Here is a 16,085-nt window from a genome sequence, read left to right on the forward strand (position 1 = left end):
AGCTCTTATCTCTAAAAGCAGCCATGCTTTGGAAAGAGGTTATCTGGTTGCTCTGACATCGGGATATTGGGGTGAGTGACTGATAAGGGCCACCAAGGATGATGTTTTTTTTATTCTTTAAGCCTTTCAAATGACCTTGTTTCTCAAGAGACTTTGGTAGCATTCTCAAAAGTGCCATGGAAAATGATTATTGTGCTAAAGGCTGCACCTTGTTTGTGGTTAAGTGTGGTTAGATGGGAGAAGTGAGCTCTCACATTAAAAATGATTCACTCCATGAATTGCATCATCCACACCCAGCTGTGTGATACTTGCCTCAATTTCCTTCTTTCAGTGAAAAGATGCACAAAGCCACCGCTGGTTATTGAATTTGTCTCAGAAGGAGAGAAAAAAAGCTTTTAGCTCGGTTTTAATTATAGCTCTCCGCGTGCTCTGGGCCTAATGAAGGTTCGCTGTACTCTCAGGAAGGAAAAAACACATATGGTTTAGGGGTGGTACTGTCTTCATCTTTGTTTCTTGGAAAAAGGCCTCAGTAACAATGCTCCCTTGGTTGTTCTGGAGTCGGAGGTGGTGTGGAGAACTGTGTGGGTAGTGGCAAGCTGTTTGTCATAGCCTGCTTTTTCACTGTAGTACAGACTTGCCCCTTTTCGAGCCAATTCGCAGAAACCCAGGGTAGATGCCTGCCTGTGTCTATGCCTCATCTTGTCTTACCTCCTGGGCCCTGTCACCCTGTGGTGTCTGCTTACAGCCAGCTCGATGAATTTCCAGAGAACTGACCAAAGCGGCTCTTTGGAAAGAGGCCAGGCCTGAGCCCTTGAAGGAAGGGTGGCCCATGTGACTTTGACGAGAGCATTGTCTCCTCTGATGTGTTCCTTATGGGACTGAAGAGCCTCCGGGGTCCACAACCCATAGATGCACTGTTGCCCTCTGATGGAAAGAGCAGCACTCTGCCCTCCAGTACTAGCCCAATTATGGAGGTTTGGTGAGGTTCTTAGATGAATAAACTTTAATTTGGGCCTTGGTTCTTCATGTATTAAATTAGTATTTATCTCCTGTAGCCAGGGATATTGGAGAATTTCCATATCCCCAGTGTGGAGTTTGAACAGAATTCAGATGAATACCATCAAATTCAGGCCTCATTAAAATACTTTCTGATCGGGCGGCGCCTGTGGCTCAGTGAGTAGGGCGCCGGCCCCATATGCTGAGGGTGGCGGGTTCAAACCCAGCCCCGGCCAAACTGCAACAAAAAAAAAAAAAAATAGCCGGGCGTTGTGGCGGGTGCCTGTAGTCCCAGCTGCTTGGGAGGCTGAGGCAAGAGAATCGCTTAAGCCCAGGAGTTAGAGGTTGCTGTGAGCCGTGTGACGCCACGGCACTCTACCCGAGGGCAGTATAGTGAGACTCTGTCTCGACAAAAAAAAAAAAAAAAAAATACTTTCTGATATTTTAATTTCTCCATTCGAAAAGCAGAAATGAAATGAAGCTCTCTTTACGTTTTCTTGCTGCAAATGAAACATCAGGCCTAGATTTGGAGGAAAGGAATAGGGTTCCTTGAACTCTCAAATTAGTTTCTCAAATACTTGCTTAGCACCTCTTGTGTAGCAGCTCCCTGTGAGTCCTGGTCCACATCCTTTGAAAGCTTACAGAGGTGCCCAGACGGACCCTTAACAAAGGGCTTAGTGTAACTGGCTTATTGTACCCTCAATGAATCCCCAACAATAAAAAAAAAAAATGGGAAAAAAAAAAAAAAAAACAAAGGGCTTAAAGGGAGCCAGTAACTATCATCATGGAGGAGTGAGCCTCAATGAAGAACGGACTTCAGCAGTAGTGCTCGAGAGAGCAGTCACGAAGAAAAAAGAATTTAACTGAATTTTGAAGGATGAGTAAGATTCTGAGAGCTGGATTTGGTGATACATGGGCACAGAGAGCATTCCAGTTGAAAAGGACAAAACTGGGCTCAGCGCCTGTAGCTCAAGCAGCTAAGGTGCCAGCCACATGCACCAGAGCTAGTGGGTTGGAATCCAGCCCGTGCCTGCCAAACAACAATGACAACTACAACCAAAAAATAGCCAGGCATTGTGGCAGGCACCTGTAGTCCCAGCTACTTGGGAGGCTGAGGCCAGAGAATCGCGTAAGCCCAGGAGTTGGAGCTGTGAGCTGTGATACCACGGCACTCTACCCAGGGTGAATAGAGTGACGCTTTGTCTCAAAAAAAAAAAAAAAACGAAACGCACAGCTATGACTTAATAATAAAAAAAATACTTAAAGTATGAAATCATAAGAATTTTAAAAGAAACGAGTAAAACTGAAACAGGCTCTTTATAGATAATTTAGTCCACCTTTATCATCTTAATGTGAAAACAGTGAAGGCCTAGGGAGATTAGCTGGCTTGCCTTGAGTGCCCAGCCTGGCATTCACATCTTCCTCCTGGCCTGTGGCTCTTCTCATCACAAAATATGCTATTTTTTTGGCCTTGAAAACTCTGTTAATTCTTAATACTTTTTTATACATAGAAAGTGACAAAGCAGAAGAAAGTTAACAGCTCAAAGTAAGTTAACAAAAGAAAAATCAGATAGTGGGCAGGAAGCTCAATGTGAATGCAGCATTTACACCCAATTTTGGCATTTATTTCTAGGTCAGGGTGGGGATACTATTATATATTGTAATCACCTGCTGTTCCCTCCAGGGAATCTGTGTTGCTCACCAAGCTAAACTCTTGTGTTCAAGGATAGTTGGGGAGTGTACCCAGAAGGCTCTTGAGTCATGTAGCTCTACGAGTTACATCTTTTCTAAAATGCTACTCGTAGGTCAACCATTTCTTATTTGAAATTTAGGAGCACAAAGCCGGTGGTTCCCAATCCTAGTTACACATTGATATCTTGAGCTTTGTTAAAAACAAACAAACAAAAAGGCAGGGTGGGCCTTTGAGATTCTTAAAAACTCTCAGGATGATTCTGTTATGCAGCTAAAATAGGAACCACAGCTTTAAGGAAATGATTTTCAGACTCTGGCTGCCTCAAAATCACCTGTTAAAGCACAGGGCTAGGCTTCAAACCCACAGATTTCTGACACAGCACGTCTGGGAGTGGAGCCTAGGAGTGTTAGAATTCTAACAAGTTCCTGGATGGTGTTGATGCTGCTGGTTGGGGACTACACTTTGAAAACCATAGCCTTAGATTCTCAGAGGGGTCTGACATCCAGGATTCTGAGGCCCTGCCTTGATGATGGTCTAATCTCAGAGTTTTAGATTCTGAAGGTGTAGGGTAGACTCATGAATGTGCATTTCTTCTTTTTGGTAGGTGGAGGAACAGACTGTCTGTCACCTGGGCTACAATGGTGTCAGCCTAGCTCACAGCATCCTTCACTCCTGGGATCAAGCGACCTTCCTGTTTCTGTCGCTCAAAGATCTGGGACTATAGGCACTTGCCACCGCATCTGGCTAGTTTTTCTATTTTATTTTCTTTTCTTTTTTTTTTTTTTTGACAAGAGTCTATTATATTGCCCTCGGTAGAATGCGATGGCATCACATCTCACAACCTCAAACTCTTTTTGGACTTAAGCGATTCTCCTGCCTCAGCCTCCCAAGTAGCTGGGACCACAGGCTCCCAGCACAACACCTGACTATTTTTGTTGCAGTTGTCATTGATGTTTGGCTGGCCCAGGTCAGGTTCGAACCTGCCACCCTCTGTGCATGTGATCAGTGCCATAACCACTGAGCTATGGGCGCTGCCTGTAGTTTTTCTATTTTCAGTAGAGATGTGGTCTCTCTCTTGCTCAGAATGGTCTCAAATTCCTGACCTCAAGCAATGCACCTGCCTCAGCCTCCCAGAGGTCTAGGATTATAGGTGTGAACCACCTCGCCCTGCCATAAATGTGCATCTCTTAAAAGTTCCTGTATGATGCTGCTGCTGCTGCACCGGGGAACCCACTTTGAGGACCAGTGGCCAGTTCCTTTTGCTAGGTCTAGGATGAGGTCAGGCAAGTCACCTCAGCTTTCTCCCCAGCTGTCACTATGTGGTCACCAGGAAAACATAAAGTGGCCCTAGGCTTCAGGAGAAAGCTGAGGAGGAGTGACGAGCCACGATTTACTTAGACAAAGGGTTGCATCTCCTAGGTATCTGGAACGGACAGTGTGGAGAAGCACAGGGGTGGCCGACTGAGGTTTCTGTCTGGATTGTTAGAGTGGGTCCTCCCTTGTGCCAATGAGGAAACTGAGGCCCCTTCAGTGAGAGCTGGTGATAACTGTAGGACCATAGCAAAGAGCTTGCCCCCCAGTTCTGGGGTCCTCTGTGACACCACCCTATCTGCTGTGCTTCATGGAGTCTGGACACAATTTCCTCAGTCTGCTCAGTCTAATTCAGGGATCCCGATGATGCAACAGCAACAAGAGATAATGAAGAAGGTGAACTTGGACTAAATATCCCTCTGCATACAGCAGTGGTTCTCAAAGTGTGGTCCCCAGATCAGCAGCAGAAGTGTTGCCTAGAATTCATTAGAAATACAAAATCTTGGCCCTCAAAAACACCTGCCAGGATCCTGGTTTTAACTTGCCTTTCAGTTAATTCAGTTGCTGCACACTCAAGTTTGAGTAGTGCTGGCTCAGGGAAAGTAGCCCCAAGCTGCTGGGGCAGGACGGGGAACCTGTGATCGGATGGGTCTGGGCACTTGGGATAGGACCAAGGGATGACAGACTGAGGATTCTGCAAAGAGGCAGTGTGACTCCCAGGCCCACCACTTAATCGATGACAGTGGCCACCCCTCCTGAGATGGAGGCTCAAGTCATTAAAACTTGCCCTTTGTTCACACTTGCCTGCAGTTATTTTTTTTTTCTCAGAGCAAACTTGCTCAGCACAGGCCAAGGTAAATTTTCACAGATTCTGCAGCTAATGACATTTAATTGAATAGGGCTTTATGTGGTGCTGATGTTGTTGGTAACTGGCTCTTTCCTCTCTTCTAGTTAGTAACAGGAGTATGGGAAGGCAGGTACAACTTCTTCTGTCAGGGAACACGCAGCGCAGGAGAATCAGATACGAAGGTATGGTCTCATGTATATATGTATTTATTTATATAGGTGTTGGTTTTTTAAAGAAATTGTGCAAATGACAAAATGGCCCATAACCTCACTGCCCAAGGTAATTCCTATTGACATTTTCAGAAAGGTAAAAAGACAATATATATGTACAAGTGTTATGAAAATTTGAACAAGCATGAAAGGTATAAAATGAAAGAGAAAGCATCCCTCTCCGTATAAATAACACCTGTTAACAGTTGACAGGAAAAAGATACATGCATTTCTCTGTATTCCTGTTACATTTACATAAATGGGATCATAAAGGCAATGTCTTAAATTTTCAAAATCATTCCGTGTGATCTGAGTAGTGATATTAAAGATAGAGTCCAACTTCCACTCTAAGATGATTTTTCTTTTTTTAATGTCAAAGGCTGACAGTTGAAGCTCAGCAGCATGGGAAGTCATTTCCGTAAAGCACCTGTTTGACATACTTAATTGAGCAGGGACCTCAGCTGCAGCTTCTGATTCCCTCTATGCCTCAGGTCGGATCATTCCTTCTGTGCCCTACGTCAGCCCCTGAAATCAAAAGCATTTTTCAGGTGGCCTTTGGGAATAGACAGCCTTGGAGATTTTAAGCCTTGAACTTCCTGGGGTTTTTTTTGTTTGTTTGTTTTGTTAGAGTCTTGAAGGGTGTCAGGGGCTCGTTGAAATCTTCTCTGTTGTCAGTTCAAACCCATCCCACTGCCCCACCTGGTCATGTTCTTTGGTGAAAGGCACCTGGATAGAGTGACCCAAATTCATGGCAGCTGAAGGATGTTCAGAGCCAGTGGGGCACCTGGGCTTCTCCCAGTTGAGACTGGATTCTGGAATGGTAGTGAAACGTGCCAGAGGGGGTAGTCCAGAGAAGCATGCGGGATAAGCCTTAAATCTTTGGCCCTTCCCCTTAGATCATCCGTGTCCTCTGGTGGTACTACTTCTCCAAACTGATTGAATTTATGGACACCTTCTTCTTCATCCTGCGTAAGAACAACCACCAGATCACAGTGCTACACGTCTACCACCATGCCTCCATGCTAAACATCTGGTGGTTTGTGATGAACTGGGTCCCCTGTGGCCACTGTGAGTATTATTAGAGGGGACCTTTGGGAACACGTATGGATAGGGAAGCTGAGTTGAAACCGAGGCTGTTAGATAAGGTGCTGTTTCTATAGGTTTCTAGGTCAAGCCTTTGAGCTTTGTGTCCAAGGTGCTTTCTTTTCTTTTTTTTTTGAGTCGGAGTCTCAAGCTGTCACCCTGGGTAGAGTGCCATGGCGTCACAGCTCACAGCAACCTCCAACTCTTGGGTTCAAGTGATCCTCTTGCCTTAGTTTTTCTATTTTTAGCAGAGATGTGGTCTCGCTTTTGCTCAGGCTGGTCTCAAACTCGTGAGCTCAAGCTATCCACCTGCCTCGGCCTCCCAGAGTGCTAAGATTACAGGCGTGAGCCACCACGCCCAGCCTTCCAAGTTGCTTTTAATGATAGTTTGTGTGGCCTATATACATGAAACCTTTTCTAGGAAACTAAACATTCTGTGCTGATTGGGTAGATGAGGGAGATACCAGTCAGGGGCATATCAAGAAATGGGTCTTACTTTGTGCCCAGGGTCTGGGGAAAAGAGAGAATGGGGACAGTGTTCTCTGCCACAGAGGGCGGCTCTTCCAGGCTCTTTCTACTCCTCATTTCTCTGGTGCAGAAGGTGTTTGCCTGACAGGGGCAGGCCCTGGAGATGGAGGGGCTCCATCAGCTGAGTGCTGCAGAAGGAAGCTGACTGTGAAGGACACATTTCACTGAGTTGTGTCCTAGGAATCCTGTGACCCTCTCGTGCCATCAAGCATGGTTATCAGATCAGAAGGTCTTCTATGACAAGCACCAAAGTTCATTAAAAATGCTAGAAGGTTGCACCTGCTTTTTGGAATACTCCTGTAGTCTGAAGCCTCTTAATATGTTTTGGAGATTAAATTGTCACCTTCAGGTTCAGCTTAGGAGTTTTAACAACCATTTCAATCAAAACTCCTGTCATCAATGAAGGATTTGAGAACCTTTGGTTCTATTGATGGATGTTTTTCCTCTGTGAGAACACTGTCTGCCCAAAATTACCTCAGCCCACCCAGATTCACAGAGGATGGAATTCTAGAACTAGAAAAACACTTTGCAAATATAGCTCCTTTGAATTTGGGAGGAAACTGAAGCCCCATAAGGGTTGGTCAAGTTCGGGCCTTTGTGTTCGGTCCCTTCCTCCTTCCATCACAGCTCGTAGCTGTGCGTTAGCCAACCTAGCTCTAATAGAAACATGCCCCTCCTTGGTGCGAAGGGTGCTTTCAGTTCTCTGAGAACTTGCAGGAGGACCGACTTTAGGCCGGCCCAGGAAAAACTGAGTTAGAGAATGGACATGACTTTCGCAAAGTCACAGTTACTATCACAGCTGGGGTTAGAAACTTCCTTGGCATCAGCCTTGTGGACCTCTGACTGCTCTGGGAGAAGCCAGATAGCTGTGTTTGGTTGTTGACTATCAGGAAAGAAGATAGAGTGTCTAGAAAAAAGGAGGAAAAAAAAAAAAAAACAGTAGTCCTGCTGGAAATTGAGAATCATGCGCTAAAATGGATCTTTCATCCCTAAGGTCCTGGACTCTGGACTCTACTATTCATAAAAATATATGACCTCAGCACTGCAGTACTGGGGAATAATTAGAAGGTGACTTCAGAGGCCTCTCTAGATCTCAGCAGATATGTAGAAACATCCAGCTTTGAGCATGTTTTCTTTCGGCCTGCATTGTAATCTATCTGAGATGGTTGTGCACATAAAGAAAAGCGGCTGCCTCAGGAGCTGAGAGGGCTCTGGCAGCAAAGCCTACAAGTGCTGACGCAGGTGCCATCGGGGCTGCTGTTGTCAGATGTCCACCTGGGAGCCCCTGCTGACCCCTGCCAGGGCTCGGAGCATCCTGCTGGCCGCCTGCCTCGGGGAGTTCTGCATCTGTACAGTGCCCACTGTTGCGGTGTTTGCCAGCCCCTGTTGGAAAGCGGCTCTTTTTCTGATTCAAAAAGAATCTTGGATGTTTTCTGCCACCTATAATGTATCAAGCACTGATGCGTCCTCCTTCCCTAATCCCCTTTTGCTGCAGCTTATTTTGGTGCCACCCTGAACAGCTTCATCCACGTCCTCATGTACTCTTACTACGGCCTGTCTTCAGTCCCTTCCATGCGCCCGTACCTGTGGTGGAAGAAGTACATCACTCAGGGGCAGCTGGTGAGTGCCTCGGCCTCTGTCCCCGGGACCGGCTCCCTGGTGGACGCGGACCTCTTCCCGGCTTAGTTGGTGTTTAATAGCATCTCACGTGGCCCTCTTCCACCCTTCTCATTTGATCTAATCACACTTCTTGAACTAGGCAGATCAGGAAATTTTCCTGTTTTTTTTTTTTTTTTTTAAATTTCAAATTAATATGACGGTGCAAATGTTTACATTATATTGTTTTCAATTCTAAGGTAAAGTTCAAGTTGTAGTTGAGCCCTTCACCCACGGGGCGTGTGAACACCTTCACATTGTGCACATGAGCTGAGATCCTCCTGGTCACCCTCCCTCCTCCTCCCTGCCCCTCCTTCCTCTCCCCTCCCTCTCCTCTCCCCACCTATACTAACTGCATGTTAGACTACACTTGTGATTTTCTTTCCTGTGGGCATGTAGTTTATGTATTGGTTTCATATCAGTATTGAGTGCGATATTTTTTTTCCATTCTTGAGATACTTTACTAAGAAGAATGTGTATCAACTCCATAAGAAACGATTGAGACGTTACATCTTTTATGTTTACTTGGATAGAGTCGAAACAGAATTTTTTTTTTTTTTTTTTTTGAGACAGTCTCACTTTGTCACCCTGGGTAGAGTGCCATGACATCATACCTCACAGCAACTTCAAACTTTTGGGCTCAAGTGAGCCTCTTGCCTCAGCCTCCCAAGTAGGTGGGACTGTAGGTGCCCATGCCAATACCTGGCAATTTTTAGAGACAGGGTCTTTCTCTGGCAAATTTTCTTACTTTTAATTGATGGTAAAACTGTGCCCAGGGACATAACAGCTAGAATCGAAGAAAGTGGACTAGAATCTCATTTCCTGACTTCAAGATCAGCTCTTTGCTCTTAGTTTGTGTATAGCACATATGCACGTGTGTGTACAGAGGGTGCCAAAAAGTAGATACATGTTTAAGAAAGGAAAAAACTTTAAGAATTATAATATTCAATATATACCAATAACATTTGTTATCTTGTATATTGTATCTTGTATCTTTTGTAATTGCGGAAGTCAAATGTGACTTAGAATGTCCATACAGTTTTTTCCTTTATTAAAATATGTGCACGTACTTTTTTTTTTTTCCACAGTTTTTGGCTGGGGCTGGGTTTGAACCTGCCACCTCTGGCATATGGGGCCGGCACCCTACTCCTTTGAGCCACAGGCGCCGCCCTGCACGTACATTTTTTTGCACCCTCTGTATATACACAGGTGTCCTAATTAGAGTCTGTAATCCCAGGTGGACACTGCTTATCTGTGTCCCAGGAGCTGCAGAAGGAGCTGTGGAGTAAGTAGCACGTGTCTGGGGTGCTTGGAGCTGATTAGGCAGCAAGTGTACTTGCCAAGGCAGGTGCTGGGTGATAGCCCTTAGGCCTTGGGTAGTGGAGCACCTGTTGGGAAGAGGCGACACCGCTCTGCTTCAGATGTCACAGTTCACTGTGCACCTAATGGTTATTTCTTCCTATCCCTTCGTAAGCCTTCCCCAGTTGTCAGTACATTGTAGACCCAAATTCCTCTCCCCTCGTGAATTCTTTCATTAGCTACTGAACTACCAGTGCTCGTGTTACATACTGACATTTAAGTGTTCACTGCGTGTTGGGCACTCCTGCCAAGTAAGCAGTTTTATGTGGATCAATCCAGTAGCCTGACCTCATGTTACCGTCCCTAGTTTATCAATGGGGACACTGAGGCAGTAGGCCAAAACTAGCTGACTGAGGGGTGCAGATTAACCCCTCACCCTGCCCTTATCAACCTGTTTTTCTAAACAAACCAAGCTGATTTAGATTCCTCTGAGTGAACTGTGCTTTTTCAGTACTTAAAAATAACAATTTGGAGGAAAAAAGGATCTGAGAAAAATCTTAGCTACTTACGTGTTTGTCATTTCATTATCACCTTTCTGCCAGCTGCTATACAGCCCTTGTTAATTTTTTCTCACCCATCTGTGAGGAAGGGAAATTGTTCTTTAACCTCCTTGTTATACCTGAGAAATGATGTGGAGATCGATTTGTACCGCACCACTGTGGCCCAGGCAGGAGCAGAGTTTAAAGGAACAGACCGGAGGAGCTGCTTTGAGATAGAGGATTACCAGTTTGTCAGGATTTATTTTAAGTACCACTCCCAGTTACTTCTCAACTCAGAGTACTAATGTTATAAAAGAGAAGGGAAAAAAGCTGAGTATAGTGGCTCATGGCTGTAGTCCCAGCTACTTGGGAGACGGAGGCAGGAGGATCACTTGAGTTCAAGTCCAGATCAGGGAAACATAGATAGTGCGACCTTGTCACTTTAAAAAAAAAAAAGCAGCAGCTATAGAAACCATTAGAGTTGCCAGAAAGAGGGTGGCCAGAACCCAGCCCTTTGTTGCTATCTTCCTGGAGATGCAAATCTTCAGTGTCCACACCTTACTTTAACACCTTTTCCCTGTTTCTTCTAGCAGTTCACATGCTTTTCAAGGTTTACTCATCAGAAATACTCTATGGACTTTCACATTGTTTGCCAGTAATAGTTTAAATTTATTCATGAGCCTTCACCAAACCAGGAGAGTATATGGATGGCTCAGGAGTAGGGAGTATCCAGCCAGATTATACATCCTGCAGTGAGGTCATCGGTTTCCTATAAACAAAACACCCCTCACCCTTCCTTCCTCTCATTAAAAAAAAATGTTTAAAACAAAGCAAAAAACCCTGCATCTCTCAATAAGGTGGCCTTGAATTTTAGAGAAGGGAGTTTAAGTGTCTTGCACAGGAGAGGGAAGATCTGTATCTATAGGACAAACAAAATCTGGGATAAACCAAGTGTACGCATCAGGTTTATGAAATGACTGCAGTGGCTTGTAGGAAGGTTCTTAGATGTTTATTCAGAAACTGGGGGTTGCTGGGTAAAAGTCCATCTGACATGGGAGCTGCTGTCCCTGCTCAGCCGTGTCCCTTTCTTCATCAGCTTCAGTTTGTGCTGACAATCGTCCAGACCAGCTGTGGGGTCATCTGGCCGTGCACATTCCCTCTCGGTTGGTTGTATTTCCAGATCGGATACATGATTTCCCTGATTGCTCTCTTCACAAACTTCTATATTCAGGTGAGTCTCCCCTTCGCTGGGTCTCTACCAGCAAAGGCCCTCGTCTGTTCATTTAACAGGGACCTGTGGCTCTCCTTCTGGTGCCAGGCACTGGAGTCACAGTGAAGAGGGCCGCCCTGCCTTCAAGGGCTTCCAGCTAACTAGAAGACCATAAAATCTGTTCTAGATCCCAGGCAGGGGAGTGTTGGGGTTCACACAGGAAGTGCGGAACTGTTCAGCAGGATCTTACAATGCTTCTCTGAGCCCTACTACGCTGAACGTTGTGGCTAATTGAAATTTCAGAAGCAATTTCTGTCACAGTCCTTACATATAGAGACCTGCCCTTTTTCCCCAGTTTTCTTATACATTTACTGCTCAAGTTTGGGGATTCAGCTGTTTCCCAGGCACGTGATGCATGATGTAGGTTTCTGCTCACAGAAAGGTCCACACAGGCAGACTATCTCCGGGGGAGCCTGACCACTTTGCAGCCACTGCTTATTCTCCTGCCACCTGTCACCCTTGGGTGACGTGGGCCTCTGCTTCTTTAGCAGGGCCTGGCGGCCATACTGCCCACTGATTTGAGGAAGACGCAAGGACAGAGGCCAGGAGTCCTAGCTCAGCTGCTTCTCTCCCCTGTGCCCACAGGCACGTGTATGTGGTGTGTTGAACTTGGGTTGAGGTCATGTGCTGCTGGGCTTCGTGGTGTGGCTGCGCTGTGGGACATACACCAGGAAGGTGTATGGCCAGAACCCAATAGAGCCGGACCCATGCTTGCTCTGACTGCCTCCTGCAGCATAGCACTTTGTACATGAGGACTGAAATTGTCACTGAGGCAAACAGGAAATTTTGAAATGAAGGGATGTGAGTGTCAAGAGAGCCTCTGCCAGGAGGGGGAACAATTTGGCCACTTAACCCCTGTCCTCTGCCATCTAGATACTAAAAAGGCAGAGTAAAGTGTAAGTTAAAGTTTCGGTGCAATGTTTCAAATAGTTATTTCTCCTGTCACCTATCACTCAGTGAACTTACCTAAGACAAGCCTCAAGAAAATGAAAGAGTGATTGCAAGCAGTGGCAAAAAAATTTGGTTATGGGGCGCAGCCTGTGGCTCAAGGAGTAGGGCGCAAGCCCCATATGCCAGAGGTGGTGGGTTCAAACCCAACCCTGGCCAGAACTGCTTAAAAAAAAAAAAAAAGGAATTTATTCATTTGGGGCGGCACCTGTGGCTCAAAGGGTAGGGTGCTGGCCCCGTATGCTGGAGGTGGTGGGTTCAAACTCAGCCCCGGCCAAAAACTGGAAAAAAAAAAAAAAAAAAATTTGGTTATGGTTACTTACCCATAAAGTTTCCTCTTGGTAAAATTTGATCATAAAAGGAAATGAAGCCTAAGATTAGGGAGGCAATTCCCAGTAAAGCTGCCCAGAATGAACACTACCTCCTAGTCATGTGGCTACCATCCGCCCCTGTGCATTTCAGACCTACAACAGGAAGGGGGCCTCGTGGAGGAAAGACCACCTGAAGGACCACCAGAACGGGTCCGTGGCTGCTGCGAACGGACACACCAACAGCTTTTCTTACCTGGAAAACAATGTGAAGCCAAGGAAGCCAAGGAAGGATTGAAATCCAAGAGTTGAAAACCTCCAAACCACGTCATCTGATTGTAAGCACAATACGAGTTGTGCCCGATGCTCATTAACAGCTGCTGTAACTAGTCCAGCCTACACTAGTGTGACTCATGTAGGACCCCTTTCATCAGTTCAAAACCCTTAGAAAACATATACAGATTATACAAGTAGATTAAGATTTCTAACATTTCTGGGCTCTTATCAACCTCCACCCTGCGCTAGACTGTGGAAAGGGAGTATTGTTGTAGTATACAACACTGCTGTTGCCTTATTAGTTATAACATGATAGGTGCTGAATTGTGATTCACAATTTAAAAACACTGTAATCCAAACTTTTTTTTTTTTTACTGTAGATCATGCATGTGATTGTAAATGTAAATTTGTACAATGTTGTTACAGTAGAGAAACACACATGCCTTAAAATTTAAAAAGCAGGGCCAAAAGCTTATTAATTTAAATTAGGGTATGTTTCAAGTTTGTATTCACTTGTGATAACTCTGTTTAGAAAAATCAAAGACCGTGATTTATGAAACTAGCGTGTGACATATAATTTCAAGTGACTTGTAGATGTGAAATCAGAAACGGCACCTTCAGTTTTATAATATTGGCTTTGAATCAGGCTGACTCAAATCTAGTGGAACAGTCAGTTTAACTTTTTAACAGATCTTATTTTTTTATTTTGAGTGCCACTATTAATAATGTAAAAAAGGGGAGAGGGCTCTAAAGCAGTCTTGATGAAACTTAAATATATATTCTTTGTCCTCAAGATTTTAGGAAGAGTGTAGAGTGAGTAGGCCATTTTTTAATTTCTCTCCAAGTGCTAAGTGTTTTTATACAGAAAACAAAAAGTCTGCTTTGCTTTCCACCAGTGCAAGAGAAGATGTATACTTTTCAGAAGAGATTGAATCCTTATCATTTGACAGTATCAGATACATAGGCAGTGAGAAACTGGTTTCCAGCGTCCAATTTTGAACTGATTTCTGTACTGCTGTCTGTTTTGACACAAACTTCCTTTTAAAATGTGCCTAGTTTACCAAAATTAACAAAGGGGAGATAAAGAACCTTAAAAAATATTAAAGTAAGCCTGGGCACAGTGGCTCACACCTATAATCCTAGTACTTTGGGAGACTGAGACAGGTGGATTGCTTGAGCTCAGGAGTTGAGACCAGCCTGAACAAGAGTGAACCCCCATCTCTAAAAAATAGCCGGGCGTTGTGGCAGGTGCCTATAGTCACAGCTATTTGGGAGGCTGAGGCAAGAGGATCTCTTGAGTCCAAGAGTTAGAGGTTGCTGTGAGTTATGACGCCATAGAGCTCTACCAAGGGCAACAAAGTGAGACTCTGTCTCAAAAAAAAAAAAGAAAGAAAGAAAAAGAAAATTTTAAGGTAAAATTAAACAGAGCTACAGCATAAGAGAACTGATAAATCGGATAGAGTTAACTTGTTCCATGTAAATCTAATAGTACCTGTAATTTTTTTCTGCTTAGAATCTAAAAATTTGTTTAGAATGTCTTGTTTAAAAATAACAGACTGCAGACTGCTTATCATAAAATCATGTCTCTCACACTTGAGGCAGTGGTCAAACAGATGTGGACTATTACGTGTGTCATTTTAAAGCGTCAGGATTTAGCCTCTGAATACCTTCTCTGTTGGGGTAAAAATACATTTATCGAACCACTCATCACGCATCTTAGAAGGTCATTGACAATGTATAAACTAATTGTTGGTTTGATATTTATGTAAATATCAGTTTACCATGCTTTAATTTTGCACATTCATATTATAGGGAGCCAGTGGTTCTCCTATTAGTCTTGTGGGTTTTCTGTTTGAAAGGAGTCTTGACATCTGTTTACATTTACCTTATCAAACCTAGAATGTGTATATTTATAAATGTCTGTCTTCATTCCTAGGTACTAATTTGCAGATGTCTTTACATATTTCAGTACAGAAACTGTAACATTCTATAGTGTGCTGTCAGTGTGCTTAGCTCATCTGGATATACCCACACTGTTAAATAGTGTCTCAACATTAATCATTAAAACATTTTTGATTACTTATGCTTGTGTTTTACTTTGTTTATGTGTTCTGATTCTGAAAGACTGGAGAAAATCCACTTTCTTCACCCTCTGAGAACTTGTTTGGAAGCTTACACTGTTGCTTAGCACATAATGAAATTTGCATAAGGCATGGTGGGAGTTCCACTCTGATACTCTGCTCTGCCTCCTCCAGGCGGCCCCACTGACCGTCCTACTTCTAAGCCCACTCCTTTTTGCTGCCTTCCGTTGATCCCACCCTGAGAAGGTTTTCAGATAGAAAATATTTCAGTCTTGGGCTCGGCACCTGTAGCTCAGCGGCTAGGGCGCTAGCCACATACACCAGAGCTGGCAGGTTCGAACCCGACCCGGGCCTCTGCTGAACAACCAAAAAATAGCCTGGCATTGTTGTGGGCACCTGTAGTCCCAGCTGCTGCTTGGGAGGCTGAGGCAAGAGAATCGCTTGAGCCCGACAGTTTGAGGTTGCTGTGAGCTGTGACACGACGGCACTCTACCCAGGGCGACATAGTGATACTCTATCTCAAAGAAAAAAAGTAATATTTCAGGCTTGGCAGACCATATAGTCTTGTGTTTGAACTGCTGAACTATGCCATTGTAGAGTGCAAAAGTCGCTGCGAAGCTAGGGCGCCAGCCACATACACCAGAGCTGGCAGGTTCCAATCCAGCCTGGGCCTGCCAAACAACACTGACAATTGCAATAAAAAATAGCCAGGCATTGTGGTGGTGCCTATAGTCCCAGCTACTTGGGAGGCTAAGGCAAGAGAATTGCTTAAGCCCAGGAGTTTGAGGTTGCTGTGAGCTGTGACGCCACAGTAGTCTAACTGAGGGCGACATAGTGACACTCCATCTCAAAAAAAAAAAAAAATGTCACCTGAAATTGCGTGTAGTATTTGGGATATTATCCAAAAGGTGCCAAGAGGATTGTTAGAGAGTTAGTAGTAATTAATTATATCCCTGTCTTTTCCCCTCTAAGTCCAGAACAAATTTAAAAAATAAGACACTGAAATCAGACCAGCAGAAACAAAAATAGCACACCTCCTAC

The 16,085-nt window shown here is 44.5% G+C and overlaps 1 protein-coding gene across 8 annotated transcripts in view; it reads left to right on the top strand.

The window, feature by feature from the left end:
• ELOVL5 (ELOVL fatty acid elongase 5) overlaps positions 1-15,043 on the top strand; it is an 85,834-nt gene extending 70,791 nt beyond the window's left edge. For all 8 annotated transcript variants that reach the window (XM_053601501.1, XM_053601499.1, XM_053601495.1 and 5 more), the window contains 5 exons: positions 4,952-5,029; positions 5,953-6,124; positions 8,163-8,287; positions 11,258-11,392; positions 12,842-15,043. In XM_053601501.1, the coding sequence (XP_053457476.1) occupies positions 4,952-5,029; positions 5,953-6,124; positions 8,163-8,287; positions 11,258-11,392; positions 12,842-12,985 (654 nt within the window). In that variant the 3' untranslated portion in view covers positions 12,986-15,043. The remainder of the gene's footprint in view (positions 1-4,951; positions 5,030-5,952; positions 6,125-8,162; positions 8,288-11,257; positions 11,393-12,841) is intronic.
• The last annotated feature ends 1,042 nt before the right edge of the window (positions 15,044-16,085 follow it).

The sequence above is a fragment of the Nycticebus coucang genome, chromosome 9 (assembly GCF_027406575.1).
Source record: "Nycticebus coucang isolate mNycCou1 chromosome 9, mNycCou1.pri, whole genome shotgun sequence".
Taxonomy (NCBI): domain Eukaryota; kingdom Metazoa; phylum Chordata; class Mammalia; order Primates; family Lorisidae; genus Nycticebus; species Nycticebus coucang.